Source organism: Bufo gargarizans, chromosome 2, assembly GCF_014858855.1.
Source record: "Bufo gargarizans isolate SCDJY-AF-19 chromosome 2, ASM1485885v1, whole genome shotgun sequence".
Taxonomy (NCBI): domain Eukaryota; kingdom Metazoa; phylum Chordata; class Amphibia; order Anura; family Bufonidae; genus Bufo; species Bufo gargarizans.
The window spans coordinates 113,813,908-113,830,002 of NC_058081.1; the positions used below are offsets into that span (position 1 = coordinate 113,813,908).

Here is a 16,095-nt window from a genome sequence, read left to right on the forward strand (position 1 = left end):
TGGAGCAGCTCATCCCAGGTCCTGTTCATCAGCAGCGGAGACACAAGGAGATGCCGGCTTCGCGAACAAGTGGACTAAGGTGAGTTTAATTATTTTTTATTTTATTTTAACCCCTCTAGCGCTGGTTTACTATGCATTCTGTATTCAGAATGCTATTATTTTCCCTTATAACCATGTTATAAGGGAAAATAATACAATCTTCAGAACATCAATCCCAAGCCCGAACTTCTATGAAGAAGTTCGGGTTTGGGTACCAAACATGCGCGATTTTTCTCACGCGAGTGCAACGCATGACAATGTTTTGCACTTGCGCAGAAAAAATCGCGCATTTTCCCGCAACGCACCCGGCTCTTAGCCGGGCCAAAAAAATGACGCCCGTGTGAAAGAGGCCTTAGTCTTTCAGCTCCCTTCAGGAAGCGTTTGATGAGTGGGTCCCGAGAATGTGGCCTGTTGAGACAGGCCGAGATGGCATAAACCTGTACCTTCAAGGTAGCTGGAGATAGGCCTCTATCTAATCCATCCTGAAGAAATTGAAGTATCGCAGGAAGGGGCGGATCTGCAGACGCCACCTGTCTGGAATCACACCATGCCTCGAAGATTCTCATGATCCTGGAGTAGGCCTTCTTTGTAGACTCTGCTCGGGAATGCGACAAAGTTCTCAGGACCGACTCGGAAAGCCCTTCTATGTTGGGAAGGGACTGATCAACCTCCAGGCTGTCAGGTTGAACCTGTGCAGATCTGGGCAGAGGTGAGTGTCCCACGACACCAGGGTCTGCTCCGGGGGGAGTCTCCAGTATTGTCCCCGACTCATCTGAATGAGCTGGGTAAACCAGGATCTTCTGGGCCAAAACGGTATGATGGCTATTACCGAGGCCTGATCCTGACGGATTTTCATCAATACCCTCGGTATCATGGAAAAGGGAGGGAAGATGTAAGCCAGCCTGAACCTCCACGGTATTGACAGAGCATCTATCGCCAGGGGGTTGTCTTCCCTGTAGAGGGAACAGAACCTCATCACCTTGGCGTTGAACCTGGTTGCCATGAGATCCACTTCTGGCATACCCCATCTGTGAACTAGCTGCCTGAAGATCTCCGGATGCAGAGACCACTCCATGGTCGGTAATCCTCGACTTAAGCGGTCCGCTATCATATTGAGGGAGCCTCGAATATGAACGGCAGATAGATGGGAAAGGTTCAGCTCTGCCCACCGAAGAATTACCCCGATCTCTGACAGAAGGGGCAATGATCTTGTGCCTCCCTGTTTGTTTATATAGAGGACAGCAGTCATATTGTCTGACTGGACTTTCACTGCTTTGCCCCGGATCTGAGGCGCAAAGTGAAGGAGGGCTAGCCGGATAGCTCGCATCTCGCGAAGATTGGAGGAAAGATGCCGCTCCAGAGGAGACCAAGATCCCTGAATTGGGGATCCGTCCAGGTGAGCGCCCCAGCCTACAAGGGACGCGTCTGTAGTCAATATGACCCAAGCTGGTTGGGTCATAGACTTCCCTGCTGGTAGCTGAAACCACCATCTGAGGGAATTTCGGGTTTGACCGGACAGGGAGCACAGGGAATCTAGCCCCGCAGGGCTGCCGTTCCATAGGTGTAAGACCTCCGACTGAAGAGGACGGAGGTGCCATAACGCCCAAGGGACCGCATCCGCAGCCGCTGACATGAGCCCCAGCATCTTCATGAGAGTCCGGATAGAGACTCGACGAGGGACATAAAGGACCTTTGCCAGGTCCTGAATCCGCGCTCTCCTTTCTGGAGTCAACCGGAGGGACATCTCCACAGAGTCGCCACGAATCCTAAGTAATGGATTGAAGTCGATGGGCTCACATTCGACTTCTGCCAGTTGATAATCCAGCCTAGGCGGAAGAGAAAGGAGACTGCGACCTGAAGATGGTGGGTAAGGATCGGAACTGAAGAGGCTATGAAAAGCCAATCGTCCAGATAAGGAATAATAGTCAGTCCTTGGAGTCTCAAAGCTGCCACCACCGAAACCACCACCTTGGTGAAGATGAGGGGGGCAGAAGAGATTCCGAAGGGAAGCACGGCGAACTGAAAGTGCCTGCAAACCCCTGAGATCTGGACCGCGATCCTGAGGAGTTTCCGGGAAGCGGAATGGATCGGAATGTGAAGGTACGCATCCTTGAGGTCCAGAGTAGCCATGACGTCCCCAGAATTGAGGATATGGCTGACTGACCTTATGGTTTCCATGCGAAACCTTGTTTTCCTTATAAATCGATTGAGGAATCTCAAATCGATGATCATCCGGAGATCTCCTGTCTTCTTGGGAAGAAAAAAGAACCCCTAAGCAATCTTCAGCTCCCAAAGAGGGAGCGACACGCCAGTCCACCTGTCCAGAGGACAGAAAAAAACACGGTGGGCTGGGGGGTGATCTCCTCCCTTTCAGGGAGCTGAAGATCGTTTATTGGTTCTTGGGCTCATTAAAATTCCGCCGGTCCTACCAGTCCACAGGGGCAGTTAACCCCATCTGTGCTGCTGTTGAGGACGTAAGGGAATTTATTTTATTTTTCCGGACCGGATTTTTTCATTCACCAATTGATGCGGATTGACTGCACAGATTTGACTGCGAACACCTGCGGATTTCAGAGTGGATTCTCCGCACATGAAAAAGGATTCAATTGGTGCAGATCTGAAAAAATAAAAAAAATCCGGTCAGGAAAAATAAAATAAATTAACATGCTGCGGATTTTAAAATCCGCACCGCAGGTCAAAATCCGTGCGGAAAAAAATCTGCATCGTGAGCATTGAGAATTTCAAATTCTTAGAATACAATGTACATGACCTACGGTGCGTATTTTCCGCACGCAATCCTGATCAGGACTTCATAAATGACATGCACAGCTGCCAACAGTCCTGAATTTGCCGGGCTGTCCCTTATTTTCAGACACAGTTTCTGCAAATTCGTAGCAACCCAGCCAGTGCCCGGGAGGGGGGGGGGTCTTTTTGCCCCTAATTTACCAAATTATAAGTGTACTGTCCCTGCCATTGGCACTATAGTGCCATGCCTTTTGCCACTTGACCAAACATCCTAATGGCCATGTGCCCTGGTTATCTCCTGCTACACAGGGCATTGCTGAGCACAACCCACTGTACAGCAGCAACTGTAAGAATTCTGGGTGAAACTACAACCCCCGCCACATTATGGCATAACGAGGGTTGTAGTATTAGGAGGCCACAGAGGAGGGAGCAGTCCCCGCCTCACGCCTCACGCCGCGGCCTATGGCAGCTCCAGCTGAGGGGGGAGGGTCGGGGGAGGCCGCGGACGGGAGGCGGCGCGCTGTGCAGCAGGATGTGATGGAGCAGGCCGGAGGTATAGTGAGCGGGGGGCGGCAGCTGCGCTACCCTTCTAGCTGGGACTTGTGGTACTACTAGAGCTGCCGCAAAGTCCGGGCGTTCTACATATGTACCTGTGTCACTCCACCTGCTGCAAAATCGTAATTCCCATCATGACAGGCTGGCAGTGCATGCTGGGGTTGTACTTTTGCAACACCTGCTCTGCCTCAAACAATAGTGGCCAGAGCAACCACTCCATGGTAGGAAATAATCTGGTTGCTATGGGCAACTGCTAGTTTTTGTGTCTGTTCATACTTCCTACCCGGCCTGATGTCTCTCCATACAAGCTTCTGCTTTATGCGGCAGCCTGTGCCCCACACATTTTTGACAGTGCCCTCTAACACCTCCCTATCTTTGAAAATTCCAATATCAGCAGCTCCTGTATCGTGCCACGTCTCTCTAGTCACCCACCCAGTCCCCTTAGTGCCCCTGTTCTGCCAAATCTCTATACCCTGCGAAAAGTCTATCCTGGAAGTGACGCGGCCGCACAGGAATCAGCTGGAGGAGGGTGTGCGCGGTGCTGCGCAAGCGCACATCCGCCGGCTTAGGGTACTTTCACACTAGCGTTTTTCTTTTCCGGCGCTGAGTTCCGTCCTAGGGGCTCAAATCCGGAAAAGAACTGATCAGTTTTATCCTAATGCATTCTGAATAGAGAGTCAGTCCTTCAGGATGCATCAGGATGTCTTCTGTTCAGTCTTTTTGACTGATCAGGCTTTTCAGAAAAACGTAGCATGCAGTATTTTTACCTCCGGCCAAAAAGCCTGAACACTTTGACTGAACGCCTGATCAGGCTTTTTTTCCCATTGACTTGCATTAACGCCAGATCCAGCCCCGTGTGTTCAGTCAAAACGGATCCGGCTTTTGCATGTTAAACCCGAAAAATGTGAAAAAAAAGTTAAAGTCCATAAATGACGGATCCGTTTTTTCCAATGCATTTTTCCATTGTGATCGAAAGCCTGATCAGGATTCAAATGTAATCCGTTTTCACACGTTTTTCCGGATCCGGCGGGCAGTTCCAGTGTCGGAATTGAACGCCGGATTAAAACAATGCTAGTGTGAAAATAGCCAAAGCAAAGAATTATTGCAGCGCCGCGATAGAAGTACTTTGTTCCTGGCGCGAGCGCCCTTAGGGGTATAGAGATTTTGCAGCGCAGAATGTTTCATCAGACCTCCCTACCCCTGAGTGCGCACGCGTGCACAAATCATCAGTTGCAGTTCAGCGCTACTATGTGGTGACCTCGGTATCCAGCACTCAGCTCTGCGGTAAGCATGAACTGCAACTGATGATTTGTGCGCGCGTGCACACTCAGGGGTAGGGAGATCTGATGAAACATTTTGCGCTGCAAAATCTCTATACCCCTAAGTGCGCACGCGCGGTGTGCGAAGTACTTCTATCGCAGCGCTGCAATAATTCTTTGTTAAGCCGGTGGATGCGCAGCGCCGCGCACACCCTCCTCCAGCTGATTCCTGTGCGACCACGTCACTTCCGGTATAGACTTTTCGCAAGGTATAGAGATTTGGCAGAACACCCCCACACATTAGTTATGACCCTTAAAGGGCATCTGTCAGCAGATTTGTACCTATGACACTGGCTGACCTGTTACAGGTGCACTTGGCAGCTGAAGGCATCCGTGTTGGTACCATGTTCATATGTGACCACATTGCTGAGAAAAATTTAGTCGTCATATATGCAAATGAGACTAGGAGCAATGGGGGTGTTACTGTTACACTTAGAGGCTCTGCTCTCTAACTGCCGTGCCCGCTGCACATTGATGGGCAGGGCCAGGCATTGAAAACATAATTACACCTGGCCCTGTCAATCAAAGTGGAAAGGGCACAGAAGTTGCAAAGAAAGTGGAGCCTTTAGGTGTAACGGCAACGCCCCCATTGCTCCTAGAGGCTCACTTGCATATATTAGAGCATTATTTTTCTCATTTCTTTTCAACATGGTACCAACGCAGATGCCTTCAGCTGCCAAGCGCACAAGTAACAGGTCAGCCAGTGTCATAGGTACAGATCTGCTGACAGATGTCCTTTTAAGTTCACCCTCACGGACAAGGATAGGACTGTTCTATTAGGGGCCGGGCATTCCATTCCACAAAATGCAAAACGCACACGTTAGTATCTGTGTTTTGCGCTTAGCAAAACAGCCAACGGTTGTGTGTATGAGTCCTAAGGGAGAGTTCACATCACTGTTATTTTTCTATTCTTCTGATCCAACAGAAAAAAACCGGATCCTGTGCAAGTGCACAATGCACGGAAATAAAAGTCCTCCATGCAGTACTGATGCACAGGATCCGTTTTTTTCACAGGATGTTTTTTAGTTTATTTTTCTGTTCTGACGGATCAGCAAAACAGAAAAATAACATTGATGTAAACTCTCCTTAAAGGGAACCTGTCATGAACTGTATACTGATCTCACTGAGGGCAGCATAAAGTAGTGACATGCTGATCTCAGCGATGTGTCACTCATGAGCTAAACGTAAGTGGTTGCTGAGAACCAGCATCATAATCATTGCAGCCCAGGCCTGGAAAAGAGTCACAGCTACCTGAGAAGAGTCCTGGTTATTCCTAATCTCCTGCTCTCCTCCCATCTGCTGATAACTGGCAGTTCTCTCCTAGAGACAAAGGGAGAAAACTAGGTAGAAGCCTGTCAGCCATCAGCCGGTGGGCAGGAGAGCAGGACTTCCTGAATAACCAGGACTCCTCTCAGGTGGCCGTGACATTGGTTCTCAGCAACCACTTACTTTTAACTTTTAAATGAGCGACTGCTGAAATCAACCTGCCTGTCTCTACTTTATACCTCCGTTAGTATGGGCAGCATCAAGTTGATGACAGGTTCCATTTAAGAATGACCAATTAGTGCCCCCTACAATATGGTTTTCCCCTTAGTGCCCCACACACTATTGCTGCCCTCTTAGTGCCAGCTCACATAGTTTAGAGAGGTTGTCTGGGCTTTTACTATTGATGACCTATCCTCAGGATAGGTCATCAATATCAGATCGGCGGAGGTCCGGCACTCCTCCAATCAGCTGTATGAGGAGATGGCGCGTCAGGTGTCCATGTGCCGTCTCCTGTCTCTCTTCCTGCTTCCTGATGCTGCTGTTTATGTCAAAGCAGCTGTGAACAGGAAGAACAGCTGATCGGAGGGGGTGCCGGGTGTCGGACCACCGCCGATCTAATATTGATGACCTATCCTTAGGATACTCACCTCGTCCGATGAACAGCACACATTTTCCTCGGCCTGTGCTCTCTCCTGCTCAGCTCAGTAGGTGCAATAGGGGAGGGCACAGGCCACAAAATGATGGAGCCTTGAGCTGACTGCCTGCTTTCCATTGTGTTCAACTGTATCTGCACCTTCAGCTCACAAATACAGTTGATATTGGGGAAAGCTGCACCACTTCCAGGACCAAGAACTGTAAAGTTTGGTGGAGGAGGAATAATGCTTTGCCAGGGACCAGCAACCTTCGGCACTCCAGCTGCTGTGAAACTACAACTCCCAGCATACACACATACTTGGCTGTTCTTTTACCTCGCATAGAAGTGAAAGGAGGATTCTGGGAGTTGTAGTTTGAGAACAGCTTGAGTGCCAGAGGTTACTGATCCCTGTGCTATGCCCAATCATTTTGGAAAATGATATGCTTCTATCCTGGTCTCTTCAAACTTGTTTGATTGGTTGGGGTGCTGGGAGTCGGACCCACATGATCTTATATTGATGATCTATCCTAAAGATAGATAATCAATATGCAAAACCAGACATTTAACTAAGGGCTCATGCATATGAACGTATTTTCTTTCCGTGACTGTTCAGTTTTTTTGTTTTTTTGCGGATCGTATGAGCAGCCATTCATTTCAATTGGTCCGCAAAAACTAAATAAAACAGAAGTTACTCCATGTGCATTCCGTTTCTGTATGTCCGTTCCGCAAAAAATAAATAAAAAAAATCGAACATGTCCTATTATTGTCCGCATTACGGACAAGGATAAGACTGTTCTATTAGGGGCCAGCTGTTCCGTTCTGCAAAATATGGAATGCACATGGACGTCATCCGTATATTTTGCAGATCCTTTTTTGCGGACCACAAAATACATACAGTCGTGTGCATGAGCCCTAATGCCTCTCTCATCATCATCTGAGAGGGGTCTAAAAGATTCCTGCTCATTAGTCACATGTAGGTACCCGAGTCATTTTGACTTTTCTTCCATGCCACGTGATGATTTCCCTTCCATCTCATTCAGTTTATTGTGCCTGCACAGGGTTTGTCATAAATTAGGTGCACCCCTGCCAGTCTGTGCACCTGGAGGAAAACCATGCCAGCCCCTGACTGGAGTAGCTTTCACACCTCCTTTATGCCTGTTTCTAGGAGTAAATGTTAGTAAATTTTCTCGGGCAGATTTTCTGTTCCCGCCACTCCCAGGTGGTGAGGACTGCATTAACGCTGGGTACACACCTGAGCGTTTTACAGCGCGTTCAAACGCGCTGTAAAACGCTCAACACATGAAAACCAATGCTTCCCTATGGCCCTGGTTCACACTTGAGCGTTTTACGCGCTGAAAAACGCCCTACGCTCAAAAAAGTTCTTGAGCTTCTTTGGGGCGTTTTGTCGCGCGTTCCCGTACATAGACTTTCGGGAACGCGCGACAATGGGCGTTCGCTTGTCTCTGTATGCGCGATTGCAAACGCCGGTACAATCGCGCATACAGAGCGCTCCATCGCGAACGCTCAGGTGTGAACCCAGGGTTAAACAATGGCTCTTGTGACTTTTTTACGCCACAATCTGGTGTAACTGTTAGTAAATGATCCCCCCCATATGTGGTTCCAATTGCACAAATGCCTGCATGTGTATAGGGCCTCTCTGGTCACTGTGATTTTTTCCCAAAAATGGCATACATACATGACAGGCTTGACCTCCAGTGAAGCTGCAGGAAGTTTATAGGATGGCATGCAGCTTTTCAAGGGTACGTCTACATCGCGATTTTGGGCACGTCACGTGTTGCTTGCCAGTTTTGTGTCAAAGTATGGCAGTGAAGCAGGGCTGCCATAGGAAAGAATTGAGCCGCAGTTCAATTCATGTTTTCTGCCACAAAAAATCCAACATTACTGATTCACCTGTCGCTGTAGCATCAAATATGCAATTCGCACTGTGTCGCCATGTGGACGTACTCTAAGGCCACCTGCACACTTTCTGGAATATGTAGTTTTTCAGCGTGGATTCCCGTGCGTAGTACAGTACCAGCAAAGTATATCAGATTACACAAATCTCATGACGGATATGCGGCAGAAACGCATATAACTCCGCATGGAAATTTGTGTTGATCTTATGTACGTTCACCGCACTCATGCAGATGGCCTAAGTCTTTTGCAATGTTAAGGCATATGCACGCTGTGTGGATTTTATTGCAAAAAAATGCAATAAAAAACGCTCATAAATCTGTACTATTTATTACCTTTTTGGTGTGTCCTATCTGCAGATTTTCGGTGTATTTTAACAACCAAGTTACCCTGTAGAGGACGAGAACCATACATGTATGGCTCTCTGATCGGGTGGGTACAGGAGCTGTGCGTGCCCAATCAGTCCTGCTGTATCTGCCGGCACCGCTGAAAATGCCAATGCTGTCGGATTAACCCCTCTGATGCCGTGGTCTCTGCTGATTATTGCATCTGAGTGGATTTCAGAGGATACTAGCTGCCTCTCTGAACACATGGGCTCCCCGGGCTGCAATGCTAGGGAGCCGATGGTTTCCGTGACCGCTTCCAGGCCTGCCAGGAACAGAGGCCTGTGAAGCCCAATCCCCCTAGACTGGGTCTCATAGGCACTCTGTCAGTGTAATACAGCATGTATTGTGCTGCATTGAAACATGGATCAGGCCCTCAAATGTTGAAGTTCCATAACGGGACATAACGGGACAAAAAAACATAGAAGTTTCAAGTAAAAAAAAAAAAAAGTGCCCCGTTTCCCCTCATCACACCATTTTTAATAAAATCAAATACAGATATATTAGGTATTGATGCGTCTGTAATGGCCGGCTCTATAAAAATATCACATGATCTAACCTGTCCAGTGAACGCCGTTAAAAAAAAAAAAATAATCCTGCCAAAGCCATTTTTTATCACCTTGCCTCACAAAATTATATCAAGCGAATCAGAAAGTCATATGTACCCTAAAATGATACCAGTGAAAACCTCATCTCATCCTGCAAAAGGCAGCGGCAGAGTTGCTGCCTTTTCTTTATCCTGCTTCCCAAAAAGAAAAAGTTATCAAAAAGTTATATGTACCCCAAAATAACTAATGATAATGACAACTCATCCTGCAAGAACATAAGCCCTCACACAGCTCCATAGAGAGAAAAATAAATGTACGTTTCTTAGAAGACGGCTGTACTGGTCCCCATAGGCTATGAGTAGGCAACATGGCACCTGTAAACCAATCCATCTGCGCTGCAAAAGCCAAAGGTGGTTTTTCCCCTCTGAACCCTGCAGCGCAAAGCAGTTTACATCCACATTTATGGCATTTCAGTACCCAGTACCCGCCTAACAATTTCAAGGATGTGGTGTGTTTCAGATGGCACCAGCTAAGCGCAACATATTGGGCACTTGAAATGCCATATCTGTGTAAAAATGACAATTTTCACTTTGCACCGTCTGCTGTAAATTATTTTTTTCAAAACACCTGTGGGGTCAAAATGCTATCTACACCCAAAATGCTATCTTTTTTTTTTTTATTTCATCCCAGAACCTCTACAGTTGTCAGCCAGTGCTGTATAAGTCACCAATCTAGGCCTCAAATGCACATGGCACTGCTTCTTTTCTGAACCCTATAGTGCGTCCAAGCAGCAGTTTATGACCACATATGGGTGTTGCCAGTGGCGTAACTAGAAATGACTGGGCCTCACAGCAAATTTTTGAATGGGGCCCCCCTTCCCCAGTAATTTTTTCGCAACCCCTTCCTTTCATGCCACCCCCATTCCTGTGGCTAATAAAGATCACTCTCTCAGACCAGGCCCGGCAGCTGTTCCATCCGTCTATACTGCCACTGTATATAATTTCATTGTGTAATACTGTTGAGGGGGCCCTGACAAAATCTTTTAGTCCTCCTCCTCCTGGATGGGCCCCTTCTAGGTCAGGGCCCCAAAGCAGCCGCTTCCCCCGCTTCCCCTATAACTACGCCTCGGGTGTTGCCATATTCAGGAGAAAATGAGTAACAAATTTGTCAGGGCTAAACTAACATTTTACTAGAAAAAAAAATAATTTTTCATGGCCAAAGGTTTCTAAATAGGCCAAAGTTCTCACTACAACCTTGAAATACTCCTTGGGGGTTGTAGTTTCCAAAATTCAGTCACTTTTTGGGGTTTTTCACTATAGGTGTACCTCACTATAGGGGTCTGACATGGCACCCATAAACCATTCCAGTTAAATCTGCCCTCCAAATACCATATGGCGCTCCTTCCCTTCTAAGCCCTGCGATGCACCCATAGAGCAGTTTACGACCAAATATGTAGCATTGCCATATTCAGAAGAAAATGGCTAACAATTTGTGGGGTGCTGTTTCTCCTGTTACCCCTTGTAAAACTGAAAAGTTTTGGCCTAAAGTGACATTTTCTTGTAAAACATGAAATTTTTCATTTTCACAGCCAAGTGTTTCTAAATTCTTTGAAACGTCTGTTGGGCCATTGTGGTAACTACACCTCTTGAAATATTTCTTGGGGGGTCAATTTTTGGGGGTTTCCACTGTAAGGGTAGCTCAGTGTCACGAATCAGCGGGTGTGAACCCACTGTGCCATATGTTCTATCTCCTATAAGGGCGTTGTCTAAGTGGACCCCTCTATCTTCACAGTACCCCTGATGGTGGGTATAGACTTTCCCGAGGGGAACACCAGGACACTACCTCTTGAAGTGGATAGGCATACGAGGCAGCTGGTCCAGGCGGACCAGGAGGTACCTGAGAGAGGTACCAGAGGTATAGGCGATGTCAGCAGGCTGAGTCGTTACCAGGAGCAACAGTGCAGGACTGAAGGATGATGCAGAGGCGAAGTCAGACAGGCAATAGGTCAGGGCAGGCGGCACAGGTACAGGTCAGGCAATACAGGTCGGCAACAGGAGAGTCAAGGCAAGCAGGCAGGTATCAAACAGGTAGCAGAATCCAGGAACACAAGTACAAATCAGGAACACAGGCACACAAGCCCCTATCAGGAACCTTAGCAGGACACAAGGACCTTGACACTAAGGCATCTGGGAAGGGGGCTGAGCCACTTATATATGTGCAGGAGGGCTAGGATTGGTCAGCGAGGTCATGTGATCTAACCCATAAAGCTCAGGAAATGACGCACGCCGGCCCTTAAAGGGATTCTGTCACCTTGTTTTAGCTTATAGAGATGCGGACATGCACGGCTAGATCACCGCTAGCATGTCTGCAATATACCGGTCCTATAGGGCTGTGTCCTTTTATTTAGTTAAAAAAATGATTTTAGAGATATGTAAATGAGCCTTGTAAGGTGCCCAAGGGGCTGTACTAACCTTCTTGGAGCCCAGCCACACCCCCCTGTGAAGGAGCCCAGCACTGCCTGCATCCTCCAAATCTCCTCCTTTCTTTACAGTTAGATTGCCGTAATCTCGCGATGCGCAGTTCCTTCCCTGAGGCTGATGCCAGCACAGGGAAGGAACACTATACCGGCACTGCGCATGCGCGAGCTTGCGCATCTCAAGATAATGCAATCTAACTGTGAAGAAAGGAGGAGATTTGGAGGACGCAGGGGGGTGTGGCTGGGCTCCAAGAAGGTTAGTGCAGCCCCTTGGGCACCTTACAAGGCTCCATTTACATATCTGTAAAATCATTTTTTAAACTAAATAAAAGGACACAGTTTTATGGGACAAGGTATATTGCGGACATGCTAGCACCGATCTACCCATGCATGTCCGCCTCTCTATAACCTAAAACGAGGTGACAGAATCCCTTTAAGGAAGTGCTGCAGGAAACAAGCAGCAAGCATGCTGTGGCCATGGCTGAGAGGAAACTGTGGAGCAGATCCCAGAACAACAATACCTAGACAGACAGAGCCCAAGGGAATTTTTTCGAATTTCACCTAAATTTTCCTTTAATTCTTGTGGAACACCTACAGGGTAACCAAAGTTTGTAAAATCATTTTTGAATAAATTGTGGTGTGTAGTTTCTAAAATGGGGTAATTTAACACATAGGGAATGTTGCATAACAACTATTTTATTAGGTATCACTTTCCATCTTAAAAGCAGAGAAATAGAAATTTTGGAAATAGTGAATCTTTCCACATTTTTGGTAATGAACCGTATCAACTCAAATTTATCACTACTATGAATTACAATGTGTCACAACAAAAACAATTAAGAATGGATTGGATAAGTAAAAGCATTTCAAAGTTATTACCACATAAAGTGACACGTCAGATTTGCAAAACTCATCCTGGTCCTTAAAGGGGTTCTCTAGGGATCATTTAAAATGGCCACCAACAACCTGTCCTAGAATGTTAGCAGGACTAGTTGCCTCCACTTACAGAGCTGCCTGGGGCGGGTGAGGGGATAGAGCCTTACTACACTGCTCTACTATAGATGGTAATGATGTGATCCTGCCTACGATATACCATCATGGCTGAGCTGCCTGACAGGAACACTCACCAATGTGTAGTTCTGTATATGCAACTACCAGAGGGTAGTGTGTAGTGAGGCCCTCCTTATCCCCGTAGGCAGCTCTGCAAGTGGAGGCAATCACATGCTAGGACTGGTTGCTGATGGCCATTTTAAATCTTTCCAGGAGAACCCCTTTAAGGCGAAAACTGGCTGTGTCCTGAAGGGGTTAAGTTGCAGTGTATCAGCTGCGGATCCGCACAATTGACACGCTGTGGATTTCAAAAGCCGCAAAGCATGTCAATTTCCGTGCATACAAAATCTGCACCATGTACGTGAGATTGGGGAGATTTCATTAACTTTGCTGGTACTTTATTACGCTGTCCATGTGTAATAGCTGTGCATAATCCGCACCGTGCGCCTGTACCGTAACATCTCTGATCCCTTGTTGTAACCTCGACTTGTGTTCTGGGAAAGATTAGGTAATGGCTTTTGTTTCCTGTTGATCCCAGAAAGTGAGCGGCAATATCTGGTACATGTTATAATGCATTGTACATTTCCCCGTGCCATCTGATTTCTAACACGTCTAACGCCAAGCTCTCTTATATTCCATTTCTTTATATAAGTACATTCCTTACGGTGGAGCTGAATTCCGCAGAAACATATGGAAGGAAGCTGATATCCAAGCGGGACCCTCCAGTCTCCACTCGGCTGGATGAGAGAGGGAGGGGGTTGTTTACCAGTTCTTCTCTGTTTAAGATGGGCTCAGTAATGCCCAGAATTCCCTCTGCACAGGGCAGTGCTTCTAAATTTACCCTCCTTGTGGTTATTTGGTATCTCCTGTCCAGTGACCGTAAGATGTTCATTTGCATTCATATTTCACATTCTTTTCCTAATTATTTTACTTTTAACCCTTGATGGACTTGAATGCATGTATGTTTCCCCGTATCACACGTATTTTAGTGTATGGAAGCGAGACACTTAATACCACAGAGTCAGTATGACTTTTTGGTGGCCCAAAAATGAGACCTTTTTGAAACATTAATAATGCATAATTATTAAAAAGGATTTCCAGTGTTTAATAAGTGATGTTTAACAACTTTTTACATACTTTGAGGGTCATAGCGCACTTTGCCTGGTGTAAGCGTAAAAAAAGTCACAAACCCCTTTTTGCGACTTTTTTGTAACGCCTGTGCGACAAAACAAAGACCGGCGTAAAGTGCCTATGTTTGTAAATGACCCCCATTGTGTTTCAATTCACCACAATTTGCTAAATATCTTCTTGCTGTCAGTGAATGGGAAAATTAACATTTATATCCAAGGGCTAAAAACATGAATCATTCGGAAAGATGAAGGCTGCCGTTGCATCCAGTCTTGACAGTTTTATGCCTTTGTAAAGATTTTATCAGTTTTTACCTCAAATTTCATTAAACTATGGCAAAAATGTTGGTGTTTCATGAAAGCACAACATTTATACTAATGCTTTGAGAAAATGGCAGCAGACACTATGACAACCACAATGTGTGAATATAGCCTACAGTATGGAAAGTAAATAGTCAGGATGCCATGGTGATGCTTTTTATGTACAGTGATACGTTATAGCAAATCAAGGCAGTAGAGGGATTTTCTGATGCAGTTTTTGGCGCTAAAACAAGGAGTGGATCCAAAACAGAAGTGAAGTAGTATTTGTTCTTTATGCCACATGTTGCGGCTGTGGTGCAGCGAAAAAAACATGCTGTTTTGCAACAATATACCTACATTTATGGTGCATTTTTTTTCCCAGCAAATGGAAAACACACAGAAAAACTGAATTACATTCATTACAAAATAGTTTCCTTAAAGGGGTTGTCTCACTTCAGCAAATGGCATTGTTTATATAGAGAATATTAATACAAGACACTTACTAATGTATTGTGATTGTCCATATTGCCTCCTTTGCCAGCTGGATCCATTTTGCCATCACATTTTATACTGCTTGCGACCACCCTTCAATCCAGCATCAGTGGCCGTCCTTGCACACTATAGGAAAAAGCACCAGCCTATGTGAGCTCCCACAGTCCCGGCCACCAGAGAGGCCAGTGCTTTTTTTCTATAGTGTGCAAGCACGGCCACCATGGAAGCGAGCAGTATATAATGTAATGTAAAAATTTGTCTAGCCAGCAAAGGAAGCAATATGGACAATCACAATACATTAGTAAGTGCCTTGTATTAACTTTCTCTACATAATAAATGCCACTTACTGAAGTGAGACAACCCCTTTAAAGTAATTTAAGTCTGCTGTGTGTTTTCCATTTTCTGGAAGAAAATGCACCATAAATGCAGATATATTGTTGGAAAAACCGCATGTCTATTTGGGTGCATTTTAATTTTTTTTTGCCACATCCAAAATGCAGCACAGTTGGAATGTGTAGCAGCACTCTTAGGGCTCATGGCCTCAAACGTAAGGGTTCTGTGCCCGTGCTGTGGACTGCAAATAGAGGTCCGAAGTGCACAGGCACCGTCCTTGTGCACTCTGTGCTGCGGATGTGGACACATTGATTTGATACTGCAAAAGATAGGACATGTCTTATTTTTGGCGGTGCTGAGGCACGGACCTGAAAGCTTACAGAAGTGCTTTGTAGTGTTTCCATAGGCTTCTGATGGACATGCCCTTTCTTTGGCCATATCTTTTGGATCCTGGACCCATTCAAGTTAATTCGCAGCATGGCGTGCACACGGCCAATGTCCGTATATTGCAGATCCGCTATTTGTGGTCTGCAATACAGGGACGGAGCCCTTACATTTGTGGGCATGAGCCCTTACTCTTCTTTTATTATTCACACCTGATTTTGCCCTTAAAAACTGCATAAAAAAAACTTGCATGTGAAAACCCAGCCTTTAAAGGCCACTTTAGCATGGTAACTATTAGTATCAGGAATGGAACCTACAGATAAAAGTATAAGGCCTCCTGCACACGACTGTGTCTGTTTTGCGGTCCGCAAAATACAGATGCAGTCCACGTTCTCCGCATTTTTTGCGGACCCATTAACCTCAGTGGATCCAATGTCCACACAGATGATCCTTGTGCTTTCCACATCTGTACGTCCATTTCACAAAAAGACAGAACATGTCCTCCGGCTGCAAAATACAGACCAAGGACC

General features: G+C 46.3%; 1 protein-coding gene across 1 annotated transcript in view; it reads left to right on the forward strand.

Annotated features, from left to right (window-relative positions):
- The first annotated feature begins 3,281 nt into the window (after positions 1-3,281).
- The window catches only part of LOC122929570 (protein FAM169B-like), an 89,164-nt gene continuing 76,350 nt past the window's right edge, over positions 3,282-16,095 (forward strand). The window contains exon 1 of the mRNA XM_044283193.1: positions 3,282-3,337. Within this exon, the coding sequence (XP_044139128.1) occupies positions 3,322-3,337 (16 nt within the window). The 5' untranslated portion in view covers positions 3,282-3,321. The remainder of the gene's footprint in view (positions 3,338-16,095) is intronic.